Source organism: Rhinichthys klamathensis, unplaced genomic scaffold (genome assembly GCF_029890125.1).
Source record: "Rhinichthys klamathensis goyatoka isolate OS25496 unplaced genomic scaffold, OSU_Roscu_1.1 h1tg000033l_1, whole genome shotgun sequence".
In the NCBI taxonomy this organism is placed as follows: Eukaryota; Metazoa; Chordata; class Actinopteri; order Cypriniformes; family Leuciscidae; genus Rhinichthys; species Rhinichthys klamathensis.
In genome coordinates, this window is record NW_026606582.1 from 1,075,618 (window position 1) to 1,103,014 (window position 27,397).

Below are 27,397 nucleotides of genomic sequence, written 5' to 3' on the forward strand. Positions count from 1 at the left end.
AGTAATTTAGATGGATTTAACATGTTATACTGCAGGACATTTCAATGTATTCCGCTATGTTGACCACATAAATAACTAAAGCCTTAACTTATTTTATGCTTAATAAAAAATGTATTTCTTTATATTATGTGACGGTATCACACTGCTAAAAATAAATTAACCTGGAGGTCTGCTTATTTACTTCCGACTGGGTTTCTTGTTGTATTTGTTAGCAAAACAGTTAATGTTGTGAAAGGTAGAACCTATTCTAGTGGCTTACAACAATTTAAGGAGCATTATTTGTGTAATTTCATACTTAATAGCATTATACGGTGTAATTACATAAAACCATTAATTGGACAAGAACAGCATGACAACCATGCAACCTTTTTTTGTTTTGTTAATACATGTACAAAATGGCCATTTTCCTATTCAGCCTGTCTCATGGTAATAATATGATGTATTTTCAAGCCTATGCTCATGGTAATACAATTTCTACTATGAATTTAACTTTGAATTACTTAATTATTTGAATTGGCAATGACCCAAAACATAATACTAGTGATGTTGCTCTATGCTGCCACCCTGGGGACAATGAAGGAGGAATATGATATGAATGCCTCATAAACAAAAACAAATTAATTCACAGGACTTGTTTTTTTCTTTGTTCTTTAGGGCATTTCCAAAGTTATTTTCATCACTCAAAAATGCATGCTACTGTTGTTATCTCAAAGGATTTGGTTTCTGTTATTAAAGAGGAAATAAATGGTGGGCAGAAAAATGAGAACATGAGAGAACCCAGAGGAATCTTTAAATGATAGAACTGTCTTTTGATTTGTGAACAGAGTTAAACAGAAACCAAAATGGGATTTGAGTACACAATGACTACCACTGCATAGAAAACGTGTGCAACTTCTGTCAAGTTTATTATCACATTGTTTTTGTTCAGTTATTAAGTTAACAGTTGTCTCAAAATGGAAAAACCTAAAACTAGATGTACGTAACACTGTACACAGAGGCTTGTGCTGTAGAACTGAGCGTCAGGGATAAAACAGAGGCATACGAGAAGCACATGTGCGATATCACTGAGCTAGAGTGTGTCCTGCTGAAACAAGACCAATGTCATGGCTGTATTATGCATCAAAAATACTAAAATTTTCACATAATCTGTATAGTTCCATTAGAATGTTCACACACCAACAAAAAGCAAAAAAAAGAAGAAAAGAAATCACCAATTAACATAATAATTCTTTAGACCGATCACCAGAGATTGAAAATAAGCTAGAGCTTTACTATGTTAGTGTATTTTTATTTTATTTTAAAAACACTTTCATATCTTTCCTCTTTAGGTTATTAAATGTACCATATTAAATGGTAATAAGTGTTCTTTAAATTGGTTATCATTGTGCTGTCATTTAAAAATCTACAAACACCGCTCTCTGTCTAGGTCCGGCTCATCATGATGGCATTTTACGGCCTTGAGCAATAATGACATGATGCTGGAGCAATAGCTTCACATTCAGTTGTTGGCGGCGTCAGCATGCCTGATCCAGGTGTCTTCCTCAAACTCTTCCTCTGTTTCTTTGGGAGCTCTGGATCACAAATACACAAACATCAACGTTTATTTTGCACATACTGATATCTAAAACGGACTATGTTAATTCATTGGCTTCTAAAATGAAATATTTAAAAGGCAAAAGACTTTTTGAGTAGCCAAATAACAGAATCACTCAGTTTGTTCATGCTTCAGTTTTGTGGATAAATGAATGGATTATGGAAGTTACAGATCTACAAAGTGATTTGAAGAACTAAAAGGAATAACTGATTCTTAAAAAAAAAATGCTAATAAAGTAGGGCTGCCCCCGATTAAAGATTTTCTAGTCGTCCTTCATTTAAGCCATTAGTCGACTAATCTCACGTTTATATTCATTTAATTACTTAAATATATACCGGGGGGAATACCCATGAGCATGAATGTGTCGGAAAAAATGATTTATTAATAAACTAGTGTATTCTGAGTCAGTGTCGGCTGAAAAGATGAAGTTGACGATGCCGACTCACCATCTCCGCTGTGTAGTGGACCTTTAGAGAAATGCACCTTTCATTCAGATTTCATAATTCGTGTCCGATTTGAATTGATTGGTTTTAAAGTTCTCCATGTCATGCAGTAAGTGCGCTATACTTCAGCTTCCTCCCTCCGCACAAACACTTGGATATCAAGTCAAGTCAAATATATTTATATAGCGCTTTTCACAATACAGATTGTATCAAAGCTGCTTCACAGTATCAATCAAAACAACTTAACAGTGTTTGTTTATTACTGGAAAAGACATCCAAGTTTGGTAGAGCTGATCAGTGGTATGATGGGTCATTTAATTTGAATATCCCCAACTGAGCAAGCCAAAGGCAACAGTGGCAAGGAACCGAAAAACTCCATCAAGTGACCCAATGGAGGAAAAAAAACCTTGGGAGAACCCAGGCTCAGTCGGGCCCAGTTCTCCTCTGGCGTTTATGAAGTAGAGGCCGAATTTACAGTAACTGTAAGATAAAAAATGTATATGAATGGCTGGCTAAATAGATGCGTCTTTAGTCTAGTTTTAAACTGGGAGAACGAGTCTGAGCAACGAACAATATCAGGAAGGCTATTCCAGAGCTTCGGAGCTAAATGTGAAAACGCTCTCCCTTCTTTGGAGGGAGAGCCTAATAATATCACCTAATAATAGCGCACATTTATCTAGGTTAACGTTAGAGCGGCCAAGTTACTTGCATGTTTCAGATGATAATCCATATTTGAGGTCGATGGATGATAGGCGAACGTTTGGATTCGACATACTGTAATTACCACAGTCAACGATCTGTTGACTTCACTATTTCCTGTGGAGTTTTTTCCCTGTGATTAACTGACTAATAAGATGTTGGTTGACGAAGCCTCGTCTCGTGTAATAGCGACTATTAGGGGGCAGCCCTAATTCATTGCTGTATTTTTTCATGGAACATTGCTAGGAATGTTTGGGTAAAATATTCCTTTTATAGTAAATGTTAGTGTAGTGAATAACAAGACGAATTAAAATGGTACTTCGTTTAACAAAATGTTTTCGTTGTACCTTATGTAGCGTGGTTCACACTTTCCCTGGACCACCTCCTTAGTCAGTTCCACAGCAATGATGTCAGACTGAGGCACCTCAAACATGGGCTCCAGCAAGAGCTTCTCCTGAAGGACCAGAGAATACACACATCAGAGACACTACAAGAACATTCGTAACTAAATGAATGTTTTCTGCTGTTTACCATGATGGAGCGGAGACCCCTGGCTCCTGTCTTCCGTTCCAGTGCAAAACGGGCAATTGCCCTTAATGCATCTGGGGTTACATTCAGCTCACACTGGCAACAAATCAGAAAACCAGAAGATAAATAACTAGATTTGAAAGTGCCCAGAATGTCACGTGTGTGTGGTATACCTACTTTATCCATACTGAAGAGGGCCTGATATTGAGGGACCACTGCGTTACGAGGCTCTGTAAGGATCTGCACCAGCATCTCCTCGTCCAGACTGTGCAGTGGGACCACCACAGGCAGACGGCCCACAAACTCTGGGATCATGCCGAACTCGATGAGGTCCCGTGCTTCAACGTGCCGCAGGAGCCGGTCCTTCTCCTCAATCTCTGCCATTGCGTCCACTTCATTCCCTGAACTGTTGGCCAGATCTGCAGCCGCTGCGGCTCGACGCCCTTGGCCCATGTTAGAGGGCGTCCCAAAACCAAGATACTGTAGGACACAAGAAGAAACTATAACACACTGAGAGTCAAACGACCTGCAAATAATTGACCTGTAGAACAATCACCTTTTCATTCTTCCTCCGGCTGATGATTCGGTCCAGGCCGTTGAACGCACCCGATGCCACAAACAGGATGTTGGTTGTGTCCACTTGCACTGTCTCTCCTCTCAACTTCCTGCTGTTCTTCTCTGGGACACTAATGACCGTTCCCTCAAGCAGTTTCAGCAAACCCTGTGCAGACACACACAAACTTCAACATCGACAATAATCACAGACATTACAGAACGTATAATTCCGCTACGCCTTTCTGTTGCGTGTGGCACAGTGAATTACCAGATTCTTCTGTCTATGCTATTCTGCATTGGACATCACTGGAGCTACTCTTACTCTGTGTCCTACTTCACAGGTCAATCCTTCCAGGTCACATCAGCTACAGTAGGCCACGAGGTACCTCAAGGCTCAGTTCTTGGTTCGCTTCTTTTTTGTCAATATAACACAACACTGCTGGGACCATTCATTAAGACACACTGTTTTACAAGCTTTTTAGCTTAACCTATTGTTGCCTCTCGACCAGTGTGTGTCTTGACTTGATGGAATCTTGCCCTGGATGCAAATAAACAACTGCAACTCAACCTAGACAAGACAATTCAACACAATACCATTATTTAGCAAGTAGGTCAGCAATGAACCGAGGAGATAGTGTTTCATTACTTTGATTACTTACCAGACCACCTGGTATGTGCAATTAACCTTAACAAATATGCTACAGTACATCTGATCCTGAACGAACCCAGTCACACTTCTTAAGCTCATTTCACTGCTTGATATAAGTTGCCCACATTGTCTGTCAGATCCAGATTCCAGTGAGAGAGCAGCCCCATTTAATATTGATCATTTATTTTTTTAATGTTAATTTTCATATTAAAACCAGAAATGTACGATGTTCGCTAATGTACAATGTAACAAGTTTCCAGAGACATGTCATTTTTCTGTCCACTCTAAAAGTGTTTAGGACCAGTTCATCTAAACTGGTCCAAAACTTAGAAAGTTGGTATTGGAAAACCACTTTTTTTTACCACAGAGGCCGTTTTTGTGTCATTGCCCACGACAAATTTGTTATATGCACGTTTACAGAAATATTGTGGCTCAGGATGGTCTGAATCAGTCGAGCAACTAAGACCAACTGAGATGAATTAACCCTTTAAGCTGCAGTTATATGGAAGAGAAATCCAACTGACCAACAACAATTTCTGTTGTTTATTTTGCTCGTAGCTCTTTAGATTTACATGCACACAATGTGATGATGAGTTAACCAATAGCTAAATAAATAAAAACAAAACTGCACACATTTTAGTACACTACTTATATATCAGTAGTTGTAAAAAAAAATATATATACATTCATTTATGTCTACGCAACATTGGTTCAGACAGTGACTCTGATAAGAGATTTCCAGCAGTGTGAAGTAGTTCAGTGGGTCAGTAACTGGCACTGACGGCATCATCATACAGCTTCGGGAGAGATGAATGTGGTTGAAATTAGAGATGCACCGATTACAATTTTCGAGGCCGATTCCGATTTCCGATTTTTCTTGAGTTTGACCTGCCGATACCGATTTTAGCCGATTCCGATTTCATTTTTTCTAACCACTTTACAGCACACACAAATGTTTATTTTCTATCATCTCTTTAATAGAACATTTTGCATAGAACATTTTTTGAACAGATAATCGCTGTAAAATAGAACTATATAAATTACTCCTGGTGTGGGAAATTCACACACATCTAAAGTGCAGTGTTATGGAAGAACCATTTCCTTCTTTTCACATTCAATATCCAACTAAAACAAATTGATATATTTAGCAAACTAAACTTCTGTATGAAAACAGGTAATGGCAATAAAATAATATAATATATATATATATAGCCTTGCAGTATAAAGATATTTCTCAAAACACACACACACACACACACCTAATGCAATCACTTGTACATCAATGGCTAGTTTTATTTCACAAAAAGTTCTTCTCTCATCTGACACATGTCCAGCCAGGCTAAACAAGCGCTAAGCCCGGGCAATGGAGCAAGTGGGGAAACAATTGGGAAATAATAAAAACAAGTTTAAATGGGTACATTTTCTATAAATATTTTTGAGTATTCATTTTCTTTTCTAACATAGCCTACTCCAGTTCTTTTTAAAACACACCAGACATGCAAATTCTGTGCATTTTGGTGTGAAATCATATTTATTTTGTCCATCAAAAGTGTGCTTTAAACGTGAGCAGCGCAGCAAATAGACTCTGCTCCGAAACCCGCGCTTCACTGCTGCTCACGCGACGCTCCTGCTCGATGCTCACGCGCTGCTCCTGCTCCCGGTGTGAATGCACTCATTGATTAACATGCACGTCGAACAAAAAAACGCGCTGCTCACGTTTGCTGTGTGAAACGGCCGTAATTCACGAGGTTTCCTACACGTGCGTTCCGTGTGCACGTGTGATGCAGATGTTGCGCGATCTTAATCATGTGGCGCCCGAGTGCATTTGACCGGCATAAAATCGGAATATGTCAGACTGACCAGCCGGTCGCCGATCATGGTGCATCTCTAGTTGAAATATAATCACGTACCTGCTGAACTCCTTCCCCCCCGACATCTCTCAGCTGATGAATCCCAGGCACACTGCCGATCTTATCCACCTCATCCAGGAACACTATCCCTGAGAGAGACGAATCACAGACAAGCGTTCCTTTTTAAAAATAAATGTTCACTTCGAAAGAGGAATCCAAATGATTCAGTGAAATGTTTAAAGGTCAAGCATGGAGGCGTTTTATATTAGTCAACTTCTGTTCCTCATAATGAAAGAATATGTCATTGCGTATTAAATTACGTTTTTATATAGTTGGGCGGCATTATTTTAGTGTGCTTGCTTCATTGGAATGCAGAACATAAATGTACAATGTTATAAAAGTACGTCATCAGTCTGGCTATCTTTAGCTCCTGTACTACAGTAAAACGTATTTTATGGAATATCGGCACACATTTTTTAAATACCTCCTCTAATGGTCACCAATTAAATCAGTTACTGTCGGTTTACTGACACGGATTCACGATAACGACTAAAAACGCTGTATTATTCATGCCAGGCCAGTAGTTGATGTTACTTTGTAAAGAAACACCACACACCTATAAACCGAACACGTAACATGCATGCGCATGAAGTCACCGTTTCCACAAATTTGCGTGTTTGTAATTTACAAAGAGACGATAACAATTCTGTTTTTAAAAACATGCACTTTGAAACCGGTTTTAAAAATTGTGCATTTTCAGGCTTACAAAACGCTGTGGTTGTGTAAACAAGTGGTTCCCAAACTGGGGTGTGAGGTGACAGGGGGGGAACATGAACACAATGCTGAGTTTTGCCATTCATTCAATTCTACTCCATCTTTAAATAACATTAAAACCAAGCATGTATTTCTAACAGGCAAAAAGCCACATCTAGTATAAAATTGGGAACATTATAGTGCCGTAAAAAGTCAAATACAAGGCATTATTTACTACAGGGGGACTTTAAAACAATATCTAAAACATGATTTATGGCATTGTAATTGCATTCGCGTCAGCTCTGAGCAGCATTAAACAGTGTAAAGACATCCAGATGCAGCTTGTGCCACTGCAATGCAAAGACGGCTTTTGTTGATACGGATTTCATTTGATTGAAATTAGTTATTTAAATTAATTTATTGCTTTATTTATTATATTAATAAATCAATCAATGGAATTTTTTTGAATTTGACAAAACATGACACACATTTAATTGGGTTAGAAAAACGTTGCCTTGTAAAGGTAAAAATGCACCTGAAAATCAATTTAAAGAGGAAAATATTGTCCCTTAATGGAAAAGGCGTGACTGCAGTGTAAGTGGAAGAGAGGGGACATTTGTTTTTTAGTTGAAAACGGTGTCATGTTGAGGTGTTAGGATGAAGTGTTTGACATTGTGGAGAGTCTGACCTTGCTGGGCTTTCTCAACAGAGTAGTTGGCGTCCTGCAGAAGTTTGGCAATGACAGATTCGATGTCCTCGCCTACATATCCCGCCTGGGTCAGGGTGGTGCAATCGCAGATGGCGAACGGCACATCCAAGCATTTAGCCAGAGTCTGAGCCAGCAGGGTTTTACCTGGGGCAGTGTGAGCAATATCATGAAAGGATTGACACAATTTCAAGCTTCAATAAATATCAAAATGAGCAAAATCATTTGATTTAAAAAAAAAAATTATTCAGACATGGCACAGATTATTTTTGCTGATAATGTAACACTAGTTCTGAGGTTTTCTGAGTATGACACTTAGCAGGCCTCTTGCTCAGTCTTGCTCTTGCTCTGTGTTTAATACTACAGTAGTGCTGAAATTAGAGCCCGACCGATATATCGGCGGGCCGATATTATCGGACGATTTTAGGCATTTTCCTAACTATCGGTATCGGCATTTATAATGGCCGATAAATGAATATTTTAAAAAATGCGGGTGCGGTGATTCATGTAAGGGTGGCGCTTCCAATAAAGCACCTAAAAGCTGTCACAAGAACTGGCAAAAGTAATGATTATGAATACAACAAATATAGCAAGGAGACATTTTAATTTTTTATTAATAAACAAGTGTTTTCAGTCAGTGTCAGCCAAAGATGAAGTTGACGATGCTGACTCGCAATCTTCAGTGAACGCGTGCCAGAGAGAAATGCACATTTCATACGATTACATGAGTCTGTCTGTCTTTCGTTTTGAATTGTTCTGTTTAAAAGCAGACATTTCAATATAGATATATTTCAATTCTCAGGTCTATACGCTGAGTTTCGGTTCATGAGACGAGCTCCAGTTCACCCGCAGGCGCCTCCGTGTCGAGATTATCTATCGTCTGCTAAATTTACTTCTTATAAATTAAATCCAGACAAATGGTTGATGAAACATTGATTAAAATTAAGATACAATTAATACAAAACGAAATTCACTTTGAAACGAAAGGTTTTGTGCTTACTGTTTGATGTCTATGTGAAAGTTTCAAAGCATATTTTAGTGCCGCTTTCAGAGCGCTCACGTCCGTAGTGCTGAACTGTCGCGTCTGTAACATTGTTTTTCCTTAATGCGAACACGAAAAATAAATAAAATGAATATTTTATGTAGCCTGTGGAGACTGAGAGCCAACCCTTCTTCATCCGGTGGGTAGTAGCCTACTTGTGATTTGCGCAGTGTAATTCACAGAATTGATTTCTCTGCTACCAGCCTCTGTCACGTATTGTGTGAGCTTGTGACTATTGCAAAGCGCGCAGCTGAGAAGTCCTGATTATATTGTCTGCTATATTTAGGCCTACTTCTTATTTATTAAGGCAATTGGTTGATGAAACATTGATTAAAATGCGTGGCGCGAGCGATCTCCGACAGTAAACTGATTCTGCTTTGTCTCGGGTAAACAGCTGTTGCGACGCGAGCAATAACGGCCGCGTCCGGTGTAGACACCGTTTCTGCCTGATAACGCTACGTTACAACATCAAGCAATATTCCAATAATTTATATAATTATAACACTTTATATAGGGCCATTTTGCATTAAGAGTAGCCTAGTTTCACGTTTAGTACATTTTGCTTACTAATTATTTAAAATAGTATAAAAGTACTGTACATATGTAATTAAAAAGTTTGGTTACAGCTTAAAAAGCTGTAACCACCGAACTTAAAAAGTTCGGTACATATGTAATTTTAAAAGTTTGGTTACAGCTCAGCTGTATAATTCTCATTCTATCATTCCCCCTGCATCCATTACATATCTGTGTCACACAAGTGTTTGATCACCACATTTGAGTGATCATTGCAAAACGTGTTTATAAAATATATTTATTCTGTTTATACTGTGTAAAGTACCCATCAAAAGTTTGTACACACCAATAGGAAAGTGTCCAAACTTTTGACTGGTATACTGTACTATAATACACATAAATAATATTGCTACTGTATTATAATATACACATAAATAATATCGGCCGATATATCGGTATCGGGCTTTTTTTACTCCCTAATATCGGTATCGGCATCGGCCCCCAAAAATCCATATCGGTCGGGCTCTAGCTGAAATATTATGAAAGGATGAATCAAATAAATAATTCATTTCACCCATCCCCCCCCCCCCCCCCCGAAATATAAGATAAAAATAATATTTTGCATAATTTTCATGAAAATTAAGCACATTTCTCCTAAATTCCTAATTATCATGATACATTTTTTATTAATTTTTGTATCATTACTGCAATACAAATCCTGTTCAGCACAACATATGCAGCAACATATTTCAGTTGTTGTTGTTGTCGTTTTTATTATTAACTTTAGTACAACAAATACTTACAAATGTACTCTACAGTCTACAATTTAAATAACATTATCTATTCCCTTACGGTAATGAAAATATGAGGTTCGCTTAACTGTCATATAAATATAGAACGGGGGGAAAAAAATATTTTTTCTCAATATATATATATATTTTTTTTCAACATGAATTAAAATGTTAATTAATGCTTCGAAACATTTTCATATTTGGGGGAAATCCTTGATATTTTCATGAGGTTCCCAGTAAAATATAAATTGGATAAATATTTATCAATATAGCCATTTAAGCTTAGGCATCTGCTAATTTAAACTGTAAATGGCAGATCCTCGTCCCTCCGGGATGTCTACGCAAGGCTATGCACCAATTACTGTAAAAATTGTCCACAAGATGGTGCGATAAAGTGTAATGTGGAAAACCTGCACTAACCTGACCCAGTAGGTCCCAGCAGCACAACATTGCTTTTCTCCAGTTTGATATCAGTGTGGGTGGAGTCAAGCACGTCCCCGCCCCTTTTGTCTTGAGGAGCTTGCTGATTGGTCTGCTGCTGAACCGATGCACCCAGAGCGTTGCCATGGGGACTGATGCCAGCGATCTGAAGCAGCTCTGAAAGAACAGCACCACTTCACTTCACCTCAACCCAGTAAAGCATGTGTAGTTTATTTAAACACAGAAGAGCCACATGACTCCACAGGCATCCTGCTGTCGACGCTTCTCCTGCCCACAACTCCTGTGGCTAAATCTCTCTGAAAACATGCAATAACCAAACACAGATACGGCTGACATTTAGTTTCCTCAAAGTTCTACTTTTGGTCATGTATGGAATTTGCTATTTTTGTTTTTAGAGTAATTTTTTTGTGTGAGACATTTTACAAAATATCTAATAGTATTTTATGGAAGGAAAAAAATGATAATTATTAATAATGGGAAAACTATTGCTTTAACAAAGATTTTAATTTAGAATCTATTTCACTTTTATACCCGAGCCGACACACATCTTCATTTCATATCTCAGGATCTATTACTCAAACCATAATGATGTCATCAGAACGGCCTCGTTTCGAGCGTGTCCAGTATGAGCCGGACCTACGGGCCCACCTCCACGCTATATATAACGTGTGACATCAGGATGGGCAGAGGCCGTGTGCTGGCCAAGCTCAGACACTAACTAGGACATTAAGACACTTTATCCAACTTTATGGAGGCGAGCGATGAGCACAACTGATCGTGAAGTGGCCAGTATCACAGAGGGCTGATATGTGTATTGTGTACATGAACGTCCAGTCATGTTTGTATAACAAACCGATACAAAAGGCTCACTCCAGAAAATCAACCGTGTTTCCTCTGATACTTTATTTTATGTAAAAGTGAAGCACATTTAACAATCACTTACTTGTAAACCGGTATTCATCTTCACGCCTTCTGATCTCTAATTCTACAGAGAGAAGGACAGTCAAATTACTAACACCACAAAATGAGTTGTGTAACAGTTACAGAAGGGGAAAGGTCAAAGTGCGGACAGCATAGAACAGTGGTCGTCAAACCTTTTTAAGAGCAACCCTTTTTTTTTTTTATTGACGCGACCCATATATAGGCCTACAACCATTTACATTCAAACAAGTCAAGCTAATCATAAGAATACTTGTATACAACTGGGCCAAAGGTGCATTTGCCTTTATTCTCCTTTAAACCCCTAGATGGCACACAAGTCCAGCTCTTAACCACCGCTTCTGATGATGCACTGGCTGATCCTCGAGGCAAAGTTGATCCTGCACTGACTTGATCTAGCTATAAACACAAGGATGCTAATTAGCCGGTTCACCGACAGCAAGAGTTTTAACAAATGAATAGCCTACTTTCGTTTGCAGCATGCTTAACAAATGCCCTACAAATATTTGTTTTTGAAAAAAAAAAACGACAAAAAAAAAAACAGGTAAGTCACATATAAGTGGCATTTTATTGCATTAAGAAATAATACCGGTAAATGTTAATGTTATAATGTAGGGCTAGTAGAAACATTATAAACACCATGAGCATCGCTATAGGCTATATTAGTTCCCCTCACTCCACAACAAATCCTTTAAATGTAACGGTATTTAGAACAGAACAAGAATGAAAAATATAACTAGCCTAACTATAAACAAGCCAAAACAAAATAATTTAAAGCAAAACTGAAACAAAAAATTACATTTCAAATAAATGCTTCTTGAACTTTCAACAAAATATGAAGCAGCACAACTGTTTTCAACATTGATGATGATGATGATGAATGTTTCTTGAGCAGCAAATCATCATATTAGAGTGATTTCTGAAGGATCATGTGACACTGAAGACTGGAGTAATGATGCTGAAAATACAGCTTTGATCACAGGAATAAATTACATTTTTAAAAATATTCAAATAGAAATAATTTATTTAAATTAAAATTTTAATAGTATTTCACAATATTTCTGGTTTTACTGTATTTCAGATCACAAAGATCCTGGCACGCATGCGTCTCATGTTTGTGTGAGCGTATGGCTTTGGGGCCGTGCGCTCTTATGTGTGTGTCTTGAGTGTTTGTGTGTATTATGCATAGAGTAATGAGGGAGGACAGGTGGGACATTATGCAAATGCTTTTTGTTTGTTTCTGTGTGCCATGTGCTCTTCTGTCAGGCTTTAGTCTTGGCCCCATCCCGCTTGTTACCTGGCCATTGGTTTATTTGCCCTATCCTGTCATCCCTAGTTTCCTTCCCTATTTAATCTCCCTGTGTTTTCTGTCCTGAGCTGGTTCATTGTGTTTTTTTCCCAGCTTATGTGTTTTTCTGTGTTGTCGGTCGGATCTGCCAGTCCCAGCCCCGGTGATTCCTGTTAGAGTTCTCAACGGGTCGGGTCGGCCGGACAAACCCGACGGGACCCGCGGGTTCGGGTCGAAAATATTTGCAAATGACTCGGGTCGGGTCGGACCTCGGGCTTAATCTTTTGAATTGTACAGTGAAAAAAAAAACATTTATTATTCATCGCTGCTGTTCACTGTAAAGAAAGTCTGGCTGCTGCGTGCAACGTGCATCGCGACGCGAGGGCAGACCTGACGCCGCTGCGTGCACGCCTTTACTATCTAAATATTGAAATTAACATTAACAATGCTGTAGAAGTGCAGTTTATTAATAGTAAATGTTAACTAATCTAATTAAGTGTTACCGATTTTTTTATACACCGATTCAGAGGTCTCGTGAGTTCAGTGTTGAGTTAAAGTGAATGGTTAAAATGAGTCATTCGTTTGCGTATCGGACGTCTAGCCACGGCACACGTGTGATTATCTCGGCAGTTTAGGACATCGCACAAGATTTGCGTCAATACAGAAAACATTTAATCACTGGATAGGTTTTTTCGTTTATTGAAATGTGGTTTATGTCAGCTGGATGGGCGGAACGTGGGAGACGTGAGAGTGCGCGCGCGCGCGGCCGGGGCTCTCTCTCTGCGTCAAGCGCAGCAGTCATTCTATTCTACATCACTCACCGATCAAAAGGGTGGCGCCGGGCCGGGTTCGGGCAGATAATTCATGTTGATGTGTCGGGTTACATCGGGTCCGGGCTTTAAAAGCCACGGGCCGGGTCGGGTCGGGTTGTAATTTTCAGGCCCGTTGAGAACTCTAATTCCTGTGTTTGCTTGGCCTGGTGTGTGTTTTCCCCCGACAGGGTGTTTTTCAATATACTTAGAGTTTCTGCCGGTTTTATGAAGGTAAATCTAAGGCTTTTAAGACCTTTTTAAGACAAAGTGAAAAAAATGTAAGGAATCAATTGAAGGGAAAACAATACATCATCCTCCCACATCATGAGTGGACACGCCCCCTACTGCTGATTGGCTCACTCTCTCTCCTCCCCCATCATGAGTGGATACGCCCCCTACTGCTGATTGGCTCACTCTCTCTCCTCCCACATCATGAGTGGACACGCCCCCTACTGCTGATTGGCTCACTCTCTCTCCTCCCCCATCATGAGTGGACACGCCCCCTACTGCTGATTGGCTCACTCTCTCTCCTCCCCATCATGAGTGGACACGCCCCCTACTGCTGATTGGCTAACTCTCTCTCCTCCCCATCATGAGTGGACACGCCCCCTACTGCGGATTGGCTAACTCTCTCTCCTCCCCCATCATGAGTGGATACGCCCCCTACTGCTGATTGGCTCACTCTCTCTCCTCCCCCATCATGAGTGGATACGCCCCCTACTGCTGATTGGCTCACTCTCTCTCCTCCCCCATCATGAGTGGATACGCCCCCTACTGCTGATTGGCTCACTCTCTCTCCTCCCCCATCATTAGTGGATACGCCCTCTACTGCTGATTGGCTCACTCTCTCTCCTCCCCCATCATGAGTGGATACGCCCCCTACTGCTGATTGGCTCACTCTCTCTCCTCCCCCATCATGAGTGGATACGCCCCCTACTGCTGATTGGCTCACTCTCTCTCCTCCCCCATCATGAGTGGATACGCCCCCTACTGCTGATTGGCTCACTCTCTCTCCTCCCCCATCATGAGTGGATACGCCCCCTACTGCTGATTGGCTCACTCTCTCTCCTCCCCCATCATTAGTGGATACGCCCTCTACTGCTGATTGGCTCACTCTCTCTCCTCCCCCATCATGAGTGGACACGCCCCCTACTGCTGATCGGCTAACTCTCTCTCCTCCCCCATCATGAGTGGATACGCCCCCTACTGCTGATTTGCTCACTCTCTCTCCTCCCCCATCATTAGTGGATCCACCCCCTACTGCTGATTGGCTCACTCTCTCTCCTCCCCCACCATTAGTGGATACGCCCCCTACTGCTGATTGGCTCACTCTCTCTCCTCCCCCATCATGAGTGGACACGCCCCCTACTGCTGATTGGCTCACTCTCTCTCCTCCCCCATCATGAGTGGATACTCCCCCTACTGCTGATTGGCTCACTCTCTCTCCTCCCCCATCATGAGTGGATACGCCCCCTACTGCTGATTGGCTCACTCTCTCTCCTCCTCCATCATAAGTGGACACACCCCCTACTGCTGATTGGCTCACTCTCTCTCCTCCTCCATCATGAGTGGACACACCCCCTACTGCTGATTGGCTCACTCTCTCTCCTCCCCCATCATGAGTGGACACGCCCCCTACTGCTGATTGGCTACACGTTTGTTGTAGTGCTCGGTCCGACAACTTTTCAACAGCGTTTTTGAAAAATCGCTTACTGTACCTTTAACTGTTCAAGAATGAGTTGTTAATTTGAACGAGTTTAGCTCGTGGTAAAGAGGTGATTAATGACACTCAAAACAACCCTGACCTCTCAGCCATCTCTCTCTCTCTCTACAGTCTTTCTTTCTCTCTCCTCCCCCATCATGGGTGGACACACTTCTCACTGCTGATTGACTACAAGTGTGTTGTGCTGCTCGGTCTGATCCACTTTCAACAGCAGGTCTCAGAAATCACTTACTGCAACTTTAAATCAAGATGCATTTACTTGAGATATAACATGACGGAACATATAGTCTTGTTTTCTCTGATCAAACTGAAGCAAGTTTATGATTAAAACAATTTCAACAAATATCTACCAACTTAATTCAAGGGGAAGTTTTCACAACTCATTGACAGAAATTTGGTCTAGTTTTAATCACAAACACACTTAATTTTGTTGCATTTTTCAAGACTTAATTTTACATTTGTATCTCAAGTAAATGTTTCAAAGACGTTTGCATTGAAAAACAGGACAAAAATACTGAGGAAGATATTCATTTTTTGCATTGCATGCAACATTTAATTCCATGACTTACTTAATTTAAGACTTCCTGCTCTGGTTTAAGAACCTATTAAGACCTTAATTTGAGTAAGGGTGAATTAAGACTTTTTAAGACCCGTACTGCTGTCAAACATTTTACAGTAAGTTTCAATTTGCTAACATTAGTCAATCCATTCGATATCATAAGCAATGAATAACAATTTTGGCAGCATTTATATATTGATTTTATGAATAAATGCTAGATCATGATTACACACAAACCTCTGGGAGAGAGGGAACTCTGTTTCTCTGTTTCCGCTGGCTGTCGGCCCGCTGCTGGGAGGTTGTTGTTGATCCGTTTGTAATGATTATAAACGGCAACTGACAACACTTTCTTGGCATACGACTGGCCAACAACAAATTTGTCAAGGTAGGCATAAATCTAAAGACATTGAGACAAAAGAAGCCCATGTCAGATTTGTTTACTGCATTTCCAAGATTCCAATTCTAAGAACTGCGGTCACAGGATTGGCTTTTAGAAGTTTACTTTTATTTAATCACACAAAGATGAACTAAGTTGATGTAATAATAATAACAACACTGTGTATGGTGTGTTGGAATCGTACCTTTTTAGGAGGCGGAGGGGGTTTCTGAGCAAATGCAAATTTAACATGCTCAGAGCTCTCTGCTTCCTTATTTAAACCTTTCTTGGAGTCCGTCTCAGACAGAACCACAAAGAAATGATGGCACTTTTCACATTTCACAAACCGTGTGGAGGCTGTATGGAGTAAAGACAGGTATTCAGTTACTGTAAGAACACAAGTGATTAGCATAGAAATGAATACTGGGGTCCGTTTGGAAATATGTATAACATAGTTTGAGCAGTTAAAGGGTTAGTTCACCATCATGTCATTCCAAACTTGTAAGACTTTCGTTCATCTTCAGAACACAAATGAAGATATTTTTAATGAAATCGGAGAGCTTTCTGTCCCTCATTGACAGCTACGCAACTACCACTTTGACGCTTCAAATAAATTCATAAAGAGATCGTAAAACTAATCCATATGAATTGAGAGGTTCCCATTCCAAATGTTCTGAAGACTCGATCACTTTATATGATGATCAGGTTTATTTTTGGCTGTTATTCACATACAAACATTCATCAACTCATACATCAGTTGTGCGAAACAGAAGCTCAAAGCATGTTCGCTTGAGAAGTGAGAACCAATGAGATTCATTCTCGTGTTACGCATCACGTTTGAGCTTCAGCAAGAACCAATGAGGTTCATTCTCGTGTTACGCATCACGTTTGAGCTTCAGCAAGAGCCAATAAGGTTCATTCTCGTGTTACGCATCACGTTTGAGTTTTAGCAAGAACCAATGAGGTTCATTCTCGTGTTACGCATCACGTTTGAGCTTCAGCAAGAACCAATGAGGTTCATTCTCGTGTTACGCATCACGTTTGAGTTTTAGCAAGAACCAATGAGGTTCATTCTCGTGTTACGCATCACGTTTGAGCTTCAGCAAGAACCAATGAGGTTCATTCTCGTGTTACGCATCACGTTTGAGCTTCAGCAAGAACCAATGAGGTTCATTCTCGTGTTACGCATCACGTTTGAGTTTCAGCAAGAACCAATGAGGTTCATTCTCGTGTTACGCATCACGTTTGAGCTTCAGCAAAAACCAATGAGGTTCATTCTCGTGTTACGCATCACGTTTGAGCTTCAGCAAGAACCAATGAGGTTCATTCTCGTGTTACGCATCACGTTTGAGTTTTAGCAAGAACCAATGAGGTTCATTCTCGTGTTACGCATCACGTTTGAGCTTCAGCAAAAACCAATGAGGTTCATTCTCGTGTTACGCATCACGTTTGAGCTTCAGCAAGAACCAATGAGGTTCATTCTCGTGTTACGCATCACGTTTGAGTTTTAGCAAGAACCAATGAGGTTCATTCTCATGTTACGCATCACGTTTGAGCTTCAGCAAAAACCAATGAGGTTTATTCTCGTGTTACGCAGCACGTTTGAGTTTTAGCTAGAACCAATGAGGTTCATTCTCGTGTTACGCATCACGTTTGAGCTTCAGCAAGAACCAATGAGGTTCATTCTCGTGTTACGCATCACGTTTGAGCTTCAGCAAGAACCAATGAGGTTCATTCTCGTGTTACGCATCACGTTTGAGCTTCAGCAAGAACCAATGAGGTTCATTCTCGTGTTACGCATCATGTTTGAGCTTCAGCAAAAACCAATGAGGTTCATTCTGGTGTTACGCATCACGTTTGAGCTTCAGCAAGAACCAATGAGGTTAATTCTCGTGTTACGCATCACGTTTGAGCTTCAGCAAAAACCAATGAGGTTCATTCTGGTGTTACGCATCACGTTTGAGCTTCAGCAAGAACCAATGAGGTTAATTCTCGTGTTACGCATCACGTTTGAGCTTCAGCAAGAACCAATGAGGTTCATTCTCGTGTTACGCATCACGTTTGAGTTTTAGCTAGAACCAATGAGGTTCATTCTCGTGTTACGCATCACGTTTGAGTTTTAGCTAGAACCAATGAGGTTCATTCTGGTGTTACGCATCACGTTTGAGCTTCAGCAAGAACCAATGAGGTTCATTCTCGTGTTACGCATCACGTTTGAGCTTCAGCAAGAACCAATGAGGTTCATTCTCGTGTTACGCATCACGTTTGAGCTTCAGCAAGAACCAATGAGGTTCATTCTGGTGTTACGCATCACGTTTGAGCTTCAGCAAGAACCAATGAGGTTCATTCTCGTGTTACGCATCACGTTTGAGCTTCAGCAAGAACCAATGAGGTTCATTCTCGTGTTACGCATCACGTTTGAGCTTCAGCAAGAACCAATGAGGTTCATTCTCGTGTTACGCATCACGTTTGAGCTTCAGCAAGAGCCAATAAGGTTCATTCTCGTGTTACGCATCACGTTTGAGTTTTAGCAAGAACCAATGAGGTTCATTCTCGTGTTACGCATCACGTTTGAGCTTCAGCAAGAACCAATGAGGTTCATTCTCGTGTTACGCATCACGTTTGAGTTTTAGCAAGAACCAATGAGGTTCATTCTCGTGTTACGCATCACGTTTGAGCTTCAGCAAGAACCAATGAGGTTCATTCTCGTGTTACGCATCACGTTTGAGCTTCAGCAAGAACCAAGAGGTTCATTCTCGTGTTACGCATCACGTTTGAGTTTCAGCAAGAACCAATGAGGTTCATTCTCGTGTTACGCATCACGTTTGAGCTTCAGCAAAAACCAATGAGGTTCATTCTCGTGTTACGCATCACGTTTGAGCTTCAGCAAGAACCAATGAGGTTCATTCTCGTGTTACGCATCACGTTTGAGTTTTAGCAAGAACCAATGAGGTTCATTCTCGTGTTACGCATCACGTTTGAGCTTCAGCAAAAACCAATGAGGTTCATTCTCGTGTTACGCATCACGTTTGAGCTTCAGCAAGAACCAATGAGGTTCATTCTCGTGTTACGCATCACGTTTGAGTTTTAGCAAGAACCAATGAGGTTCATTCTCATGTTACGCATCACGTTTGAGCTTCAGCAAAAACCAATGAGGTTTATTCTCGTGTTACGCAGCACGTTTGAGTTTTAGCTAGAACCAATGAGGTTCATTCTCGTGTTACGCATCACGTTTGAGCTTCAGCAAGAACCAATGAGGTTCATTCTCGTGTTACGCATCACGTTTGAGCTTCAGCAAGAACCAATGAGGTTCATTCTCGTGTTACGCATCACGTTTGAGCTTCAGCAAGAACCAATGAGGTTCATTCTCGTGTTACGCATCACGTTTGAGCTTCAGCAAAAACCAATGAGGTTCATTCTGGTGTTACGCATCACGTTTGAGCTTCAGCAAGAACCAATGAGGTTAATTCTCGTGTTACGCATCACGTTTGAGCTTCAGCAAGAACCAATGAGGTTCATTCTCGTGTTACGCATCACGTTTGAGTTTTAGCTAGAACCAATGAGGTTCATTCTCGTGTTACGCATCACGTTTGAGTTTTAGCTAGAACCAATGAGGTTCATTCTGGTGTTACGCATCACGTTTGAGCTTCAGCAAGAACCAATGAGGTTCATTCTCGTGTTACGCATCACGTTTGAGCTTCAGCAAGAACCAATGAGGTTCATTCTCGTGTTACGCATCACGTTTGAGCTTCAGCAAGAACCAATGAGGTTCATTCTGGTGTTACGCATCACGTTTGAGCTTCAGCAAGAACCAATGAGGTTCATTCTCGTGTTACGCATCACGTTTGAGCTTCAGCAAGAACCAATGAGGTTCATTCTCGTGTTACGCATCACGTTTGAGCTTCAGCAAGAACCAATGAGGTTCATTCTCGTGTTACGCATCACGTTTGAGCTTACGCAAGAACCAATGAGGTTCATTCTCGTGTTACGCATCATGTTTGAGCTTCTGCAAGAACCAATGAGGTTCATTCTCGTGTTACGCATCATGTTTGAGCTTACGCAAGAACCAATGAGGTTCATTCTCGTGTTACGCATCACGTTTGAGCTTACGCAAGAACCAATGAGGTTCATTCTCGTGTTACGCAGCACGTTTGAGTTTTAGCTAGAACCAATGAGGTTCATTCTCGTGTTACGCATCACGTTTGAGCTTACGCAAGAACCAATGAGGTTCATTCTCGTGTTACGCATCACGTTTGAGCTTCAGCAAGAACCAATGAGGTTCATTCTCGTGTTACGCATCACGTTTGAGTTTTAGCTAGAACCAATGAGGTTCATTCTGGTGTTACGCATCACGTTTGAGCTTCAGCAAGAACCAATGAGGTTCATTCTCGTGTTACGCATCACGTTTGAGCTTCAGCAAGAACCAATGAGGTTCATTCTCGTGTTACGCATCACGTTTGAGCTTCAGCAAGAACCAATGAGGTTCATTCTCGTGTTATGCATCACGTTTGAGCTTCAGCAAGAACCAATGAGGTTCATTCTGGTGTTACGCATCACGTTTGAGCTTCAGCAAGAACCAATGAGGTTCATTCTCGTGTTACGCATCACGTTTGAGCTTCAGCAAGAACCAATGAGGTTCATTCTCGTGTTACGCATCACGTTTGAGCTTACGCAAGAACCAATGAGGTTCATTCTCGTGTTACGCATCATGTTTGAGCTTACGCAAGAACCAATGAGGTTCATTCTCGTGTTACGCATCACGTTTGAGCTTACGCAAGAACCAATGAGGTTCATTCTCGTGTTACGCATCATGTTTGAGCTTCAGCAAGAACCAATGAGGTTCATTCTCGTGTTACGCATCACGTTTGAGCTTCAGCAAGAACCAATGAGGTTCATTCTCGTGTTACGCATCACGTTTGAGCTTCAGCAAGAACCAATGAGGTTCATTCTCGTGTTACGCATCACGTTTGAGCTTACGCAAGAACCAATGAGGTTCATTCTCGTGTTACGCATCATGTTTGAGCTTACGCAAGAACCAATGAGGTTCATTCTCGTGTTACGCATCACGTTTGAGCTTACGCAAGAACCAATGAGGTTCATTCTCGTGTTACGCATCATGTTTGAGCTTCCGCAAGAACCAATGAGGTTCATTCTCGTGTTACGCATCACGCTTGAGCTTCAGCAAGAACCAATGAGGTTCATTCTCGTGTTACGCATCACGTTTGAGCTTCAGCAAGAACCAATGAGGTTCATTCTCGTGTTACGCATCACGTTTGAGCTTCAGCAAGAACCAATGAGGTTCATTCTCGTGTTACGCAGCACGTTTGAGCTTCAGCAAGAACCAATGAGGTTCATTCTCGTGTTACGCAGCACGTTTGTGCTTCTGCAAGAACCAATGAGGTTCATTCTCGTGTTACGCATCACGTTTGAGTTTTAGCAAGAACCAATGAGGTTCATTCTCGTGTAACGCATCATGTTTGAGCTTCTGCAAGAACCAATGAGGTTCATTCTCGTGTTACGCATCACGTTTGAGCTTCAGCAAGAACCAATGAGGTTCATTCTTGTGTTACGCATCACGTTTGAGCTTCAGCAAGAACCAATGAGGTTCATTCTCGTGTTACGCATCACGTTTGAGCTTCAGCAAGAACCAATGAGGTTCATTCTCGTGTTACGCAGCACGTTTGTGCTTCTGCAAGAACCAATGAGGTTCATTCTCGTGTTACGCATCACGTTTGAGTTTTAGCAAGAACCAATGAGGTTCATTCTCGTGTAACGCATCATGTTTGAGCTTCTGCAAGAACCAATGAGGTTCATTCTCGTGTTACGCATCACGCTTGAGCTTCAGCAAGAACCAATGAGGTTCATTCTCGTGTAACGCATCATGTTTGAGCTTCCGCAAGAACCAATGAGGTTCATTCTCGTGTTACGCATCACGTTTGAGCTTACGCAAGAACCAATGAGGTTCATTCTCGTGTTACGCATCACGTTTGAGCTTACGCAAGAACCAATGAGGTTCATTCTCGTGTTACGCAGCACGTTTGAGCTTACGCAAGAACCAATGAGGTTCATTCTGGTGTTACGCATCATGTTTGAGCTTACGCAAGAACCAATGAGGTTCATTCTCGTGTTAACCATCATGTTTGAGCTTACGCAAGAACCAATGAGGTTCATTCTCGTGTTACGCATCATGTTTGAGCTTACGCAAGAACCAATGAGGTTCATTCTCGTGTTACGCATCACGTTTGAGCTTCAGCAAGAGCCAATAAGGTTCATTCTCGTGTTAGGCAGCACGTTTGAGCTTCCGCAAGAACCAATGAGATTCATTCTCGTGTTACGCATCACGTTTGAGCTTCAGCAAGAACCAATGAGGTTCATTCTCGTGTTACGCATCATGTTTGAGCTTCCGCAAGAGGTTTGTTCTCGCGCGTCATGCAAGTTTGTTTGAGCTTCTGTTTAGGTTCACTGGTCCGTGTTTTTATGTGGATAAAAGCCTAAATTCAATCAGTTCATCATAAAGTGATCGTGTCTCTTCAGAAAATTTGGACTAAACCGCTCAATTCATATGGATTAGATTTAAGATCCCTTTATTAACTTTTTGAGGCATCATAGTTTCAGTTGCGTAGCTGTCAATGAAGGGACAGGAATCTCATCAAAAAGATCTTCATTTGTGTTCCGCAGGTGAAAAAAAGTCTTACGGGTATGGAATGAAATGAGGGTGAGTAAACAATGATAAAATTTTCATTTTTGGTGAACTAACCCTTTAATATCCTATATCATATAATAATCTACACTGTATATACCATTGGTTTTCAATTGGCCTTGCTTCAGGACCCAGATTTGACTTTTGGCATCATATGGAGATAAAACACATTATTTTTTACAAAAATTAAACAAAACATCCAGGTCCATGATGCGACGCTCATTCTTTTTCCAATCTATTCATTTATTAAAAGACACATTTTACGTATGAATTGCATTTTTAACAACTTGAATGCATCTATTCTAGATTGGACATGGTTTTAAATTCTAAATTTGTATATTTTATTGTAGGAATAATGTTGATAATGTGACAGTGGTACAACTGTCCTGAAATCACAATGATGGAAAAAAAAAAAGTAGTTAGTTAATATCCCCTTTCACATGTACTGCATGTGACGTGACTGCATAGGTCACAACACTGGTAAATGACCATTGAGAGATCATGTGTTGAACAGCACCTTTTCAAAAAATACCAGTTAATCAGTTCTGGTACTTTCCCAGTTTGAGAAGTTGTAACATTACCAGTAAATTACCGGTATGACGCCGAGTGTGCAAAAAGAATGAAGATCATTGGTATGACCAAGCACAAGGTCAAAACGCGCTGACGTAAGAAGTCTGCTTTGGGACAATAATAAAGCTCTGTCGAAGCTGTTTATGGTTGAGTTCTGCTGATTTTAATTGTGTTTCTATGTGAACTAGCTTTACAATCCTCTTCTTGTATTCAGTAATGAATTGGAAATCTTAAAGTCTATCTATTCTGATATTTATGTTACAGATGTTGATCTGACCCATGTCAGGAATGCAGTGACAGTCTTTACTCATTTAGCCCGGCTTACAGAGAATAAACATGTACTTGTTTAGTGATTTGATTAATTCGGTTGTATGAGCAATTTAATTAGTTATTTTTTTTAGAAAGAGAATTGTCATTTTGAACTTTATTCTGCTGTTCTCATGATAGCTGCATGAGACATGTCAAGACAACTGTGTCTATAAGCTCATGAGGTCAAGAACACACTACATGTATTCATAAACACATGAATACTTAGCACGTGTAATTCTTTTAAGGGTTTATATCACCATTGTTAAACTATGACAGTGAATCATGTGTAGTAGTTTATATCAGTGCTCTGTGTGTGTGTAGATGTCATGTTCTGTTCCAGTGAAGTCCTGACTCAGCCTTGAAGAGAAAAATATTGCCTATGTTTTATCTAATTGTGTATGCGGGGGTTGTTTATTATTATTAGACGCATGTTACCATTATAGTTATTATAGAAAATGTTATTACTTTTTACTTCATAGTGACACGGACATTAAAGGAGAACTCCGGCGCAAAATGAACCTTTGGTCTAATAACACATTGGTACCTAGTCAACCGTTCTCTGAGATTTGTTTTCATGATCATCGAATGTAAAGAGTTTTATCTCTAAAAACTGTTTAGCGTATAACGCTAGTAATGGGGGCATATAATAAGTAAAAAGAAATCGCTAGTTTATACCACTAACAAGGCTCAAAATAGCCCCACACGAACACAGTAACATAATGAGGGTCCCTACATGCAAAACGAAGCATTGAGAACTTTGTAAGTGTACAGACCGTTTAATAAGAAGATAAAGATAAAGACAGTCCACTTCGTGTATACAGACAGGAGCCATCTTTGGAAAACAGTCTCGACTAATCAAACCACGAACGCCATTCATACAGTTCAGAAGTTCACTGAACTTCATACAGTTCAGCTCACTTAGCACGTCGTTCGTGGTTTGACTAGTTGAGACTGTTTTCCAAAGATGGCTCCTGTCTGTACACGAAGTGGACTGTCTTTATCTTTATCTTCTTATTAAACGGTCACCAATGTTTTATTAGACCAAAGGCTCATTTTGCGACGGAGTTCTCCTTTAACTCTTCTAAAAAATGGCATTCATATTTTTACAAAATCATTTAAAACCAACAAACAGATATTTCTAGAACATGGCGCATGTGTTTTAACCTCGATGTTTTCTTTCCTTTTAGTCATTGATCTGCCCTTAAAATGGCAACACTGTTATGCACAGTTGAAAAGAAATTGAATGCTAATATGTAATCTGGTACTTTATTTCTATGGTTATTATTAAAACACAATGCACATCAAATACTCGATACTTACACACTAAAGTCTCCACATGTGTACAAGGATCTCCACATTTGGGACACCTCAGCTGACTGCCACCCTTCCCTGCACCCCCACCGCCGGACGCCCGCTTTCCGCCCGCCTCGGTTACGCCCTTCTGCAAACAGCACCAGTAGCCATGAAGACCTTATACACCCAACAAACATTCACGTGACTGTAGAACACTCGATGAGAGGATGACCTTTCCGCCGTCGCCATCTCTGGGTGAGCTTTCTTTAGAGGCGAAACACACTGCGGTTTGAGAAAGCGATCGGTTGAGCACGAACAGAGGCAGACGAGCTTCATCACACACCGGTCTAGTGAGGCTGAAGAGCTGAACATGAGAACGAGAGAAACCTGCAGCGAAGACACCAACACTAAATCAGTTCAGTTACACTTGATGGCATTACCTGTTATAGAGTCTGCCACTGAAAATACAACCACTTGTGCAAAAGAAAGTGTGCTTTAATTATATTGAATGACTGTGTACTTGTAGGAGTACTTCAAAATGTAAAAGTATATTTACCTTTTTACAGATAATATAATAATGAAATAAAAGGTCACTTAAGTGTACTGAAGAGGGTACTTTCATGACTGTGTTTCTTAACACACTTTTAGTCTTTTAAAAAGTGCACTTTGTAATGTCAAATTAATCGTTTTACTTTCAAATACATTTTAAATCAATCATGGTTGCAGTACTTTAACCATATTTTAAAGAAAATAACAGTAAGATATTTCAATCTTAAGTGGGTCAAAAACACTTACGTTCAGCTAACTGCATTTAATATACATTTGAACTATAATGCATTTAATTGTAAGTGTCCAAAACATTTAGTTTTACATTTAGTTGACACATTGCATGTTATTTCCAAAACAAGTACTCTTTTTTTGAAGTATGCTAAAGTGTATTTCTATTTCACAGAGTACGACTGGTTTAAGCAACATTGTAATAATATGGTGTACTTGTCTGTTATTGATTCTACAACCATCACCTCAGACACAGACAAAGGTCATAAAAACATAACTATCGTGAAAACAACAAACAAAATCAATCAAATTAGACCCTATTAAGAAACACCACTAATACCGTGATGTAAACATTAGTCGTAATGAATGTATGAAAGAATAATAATAATAATAATAATACACTGTCTGTTGATTTATCTTGCATTGGCTGTGTTTCAAAATGTAGAGCTGCCTATCTAGACATCTTTGTGGATATCATAGGCAACTTTTGAGCATGCCAATGACTGAGTGACTGAATGTTCAAACATGTAAAGCACATACTGATATTTAAATGTTAGAATGTGATAATGCTAAAAAATACTGTGAACTGAATGAAAATACCATGATCCGATGCTGCATATGATTGGCAAAATGCTTTTAACTGAACATTAACATTACTACAATTATTATGCAAACATTATTGAAAATGTTCTTTCATATATATATACATATACACACTCTTTTAATCATATATTAAGCTGTCGATTTTATGTTAGCAAAAATGCTGGCTAGGTAGGCAGCTCACTAGGTTTTGACAATCTATGTCAAGTAAACACATAATGTCAAGTAAACAACATTTGTATTTGGTTATTTTTTAGGTTTTGTTTTTTTACAAAGATACTTTGCATGCACGGTTGTTGTTGTTATTAAACACCCTGGTTGTCAATAACGAAAAAAAATCAAATTCTGGGAACTAAATACTGTTAGTCGGGCTTCAGAGCCAAAGATAAATGTACTTTAACAGTAGCTAGTGTGTTTTGTGTGTGTGTGTGTGTGTGTATGGTTGACTCACCTTTATGAACTGACTTTATAATCACCCTCGCTGCAGGTCTGCATGAACAGGACATATTTAAAAGCAGATCTGGTGAGAAAAATAATAAGAGTCCAAATTAAATAACGTTACACACACATAGGTTACAATATTAACGTTACTTATAAACTGCCAGAAATAAAGTAGTGGCAAAGTGCTGTCAGATATTACGTTAATGATCAATCATTACAAGGCCTGAAACTTCACGACGTGTCATATATTGTATTAAATGAAAAGTTTACATAAACCGGTATAGCGTTATTGGCGAGAGCAGTAATAAGACAGTAAGTTACATTGCTCAGCTACACACGCGCTACTGGGAATGACGGCAGACATACTTAACGTTACTGGATCTCGCTGTCCCGAGTTTCCTCGAAACACGGTTTCTCTTCCACTACTCGAATCTGGCACTAGGATC

At 40.1% G+C, this 27,397-nt stretch overlaps 1 protein-coding gene across 1 annotated transcript; it reads right to left on the reverse strand.

The window, feature by feature from the left end:
- Positions 1-886: 886 nt before the first annotated feature.
- clpxb (caseinolytic mitochondrial matrix peptidase chaperone subunit Xb) lies at positions 887-27,057 on the reverse strand. The gene is made up of 14 exons (XM_056245721.1): positions 26,962-27,057; positions 25,366-25,520; positions 25,161-25,281; positions 16,467-16,618; positions 16,123-16,282; positions 11,508-11,549; positions 10,544-10,720; positions 7,760-7,924; positions 6,379-6,467; positions 3,821-3,985; positions 3,442-3,744; positions 3,268-3,360; positions 3,084-3,190; positions 887-1,571 (listed from the first exon to the last, which is right to left on the reverse strand). The coding sequence occupies exons 1-14, from the start codon at positions 27,014-27,016 to the stop codon at positions 1,499-1,501; spliced, it is 1,857 nt and encodes a 618-aa protein (XP_056101696.1). The 5' UTR covers positions 27,017-27,057; the 3' UTR covers positions 887-1,498.
- Between the last annotated feature and the right edge of the window lie 340 nt (positions 27,058-27,397).

Excerpts from the sequence above, each read along its gene's own strand:
- clpxb (XM_056245721.1), bottom strand. The coding sequence starts at position 27,016 with ATGTCCTGTTCATGCAGACCTGCAGCGAGGGTGATTATAAAGTCAGTT. Across the intron at positions 10,721-11,507 it reads AGATGAATACCGGTTTACAA|AGCTGCTTCAGATCGCTGGC; the intron begins GTAAGTGATTGT and ends CTGTTCTTTCAG. Across the intron at positions 3,986-6,378 it reads GGGGGGAAGGAGTTCAGCAG|GGTTTGCTGAAACTGCTTGA; the intron begins GTACGTGATTAT and ends GTGTCTGCACAG.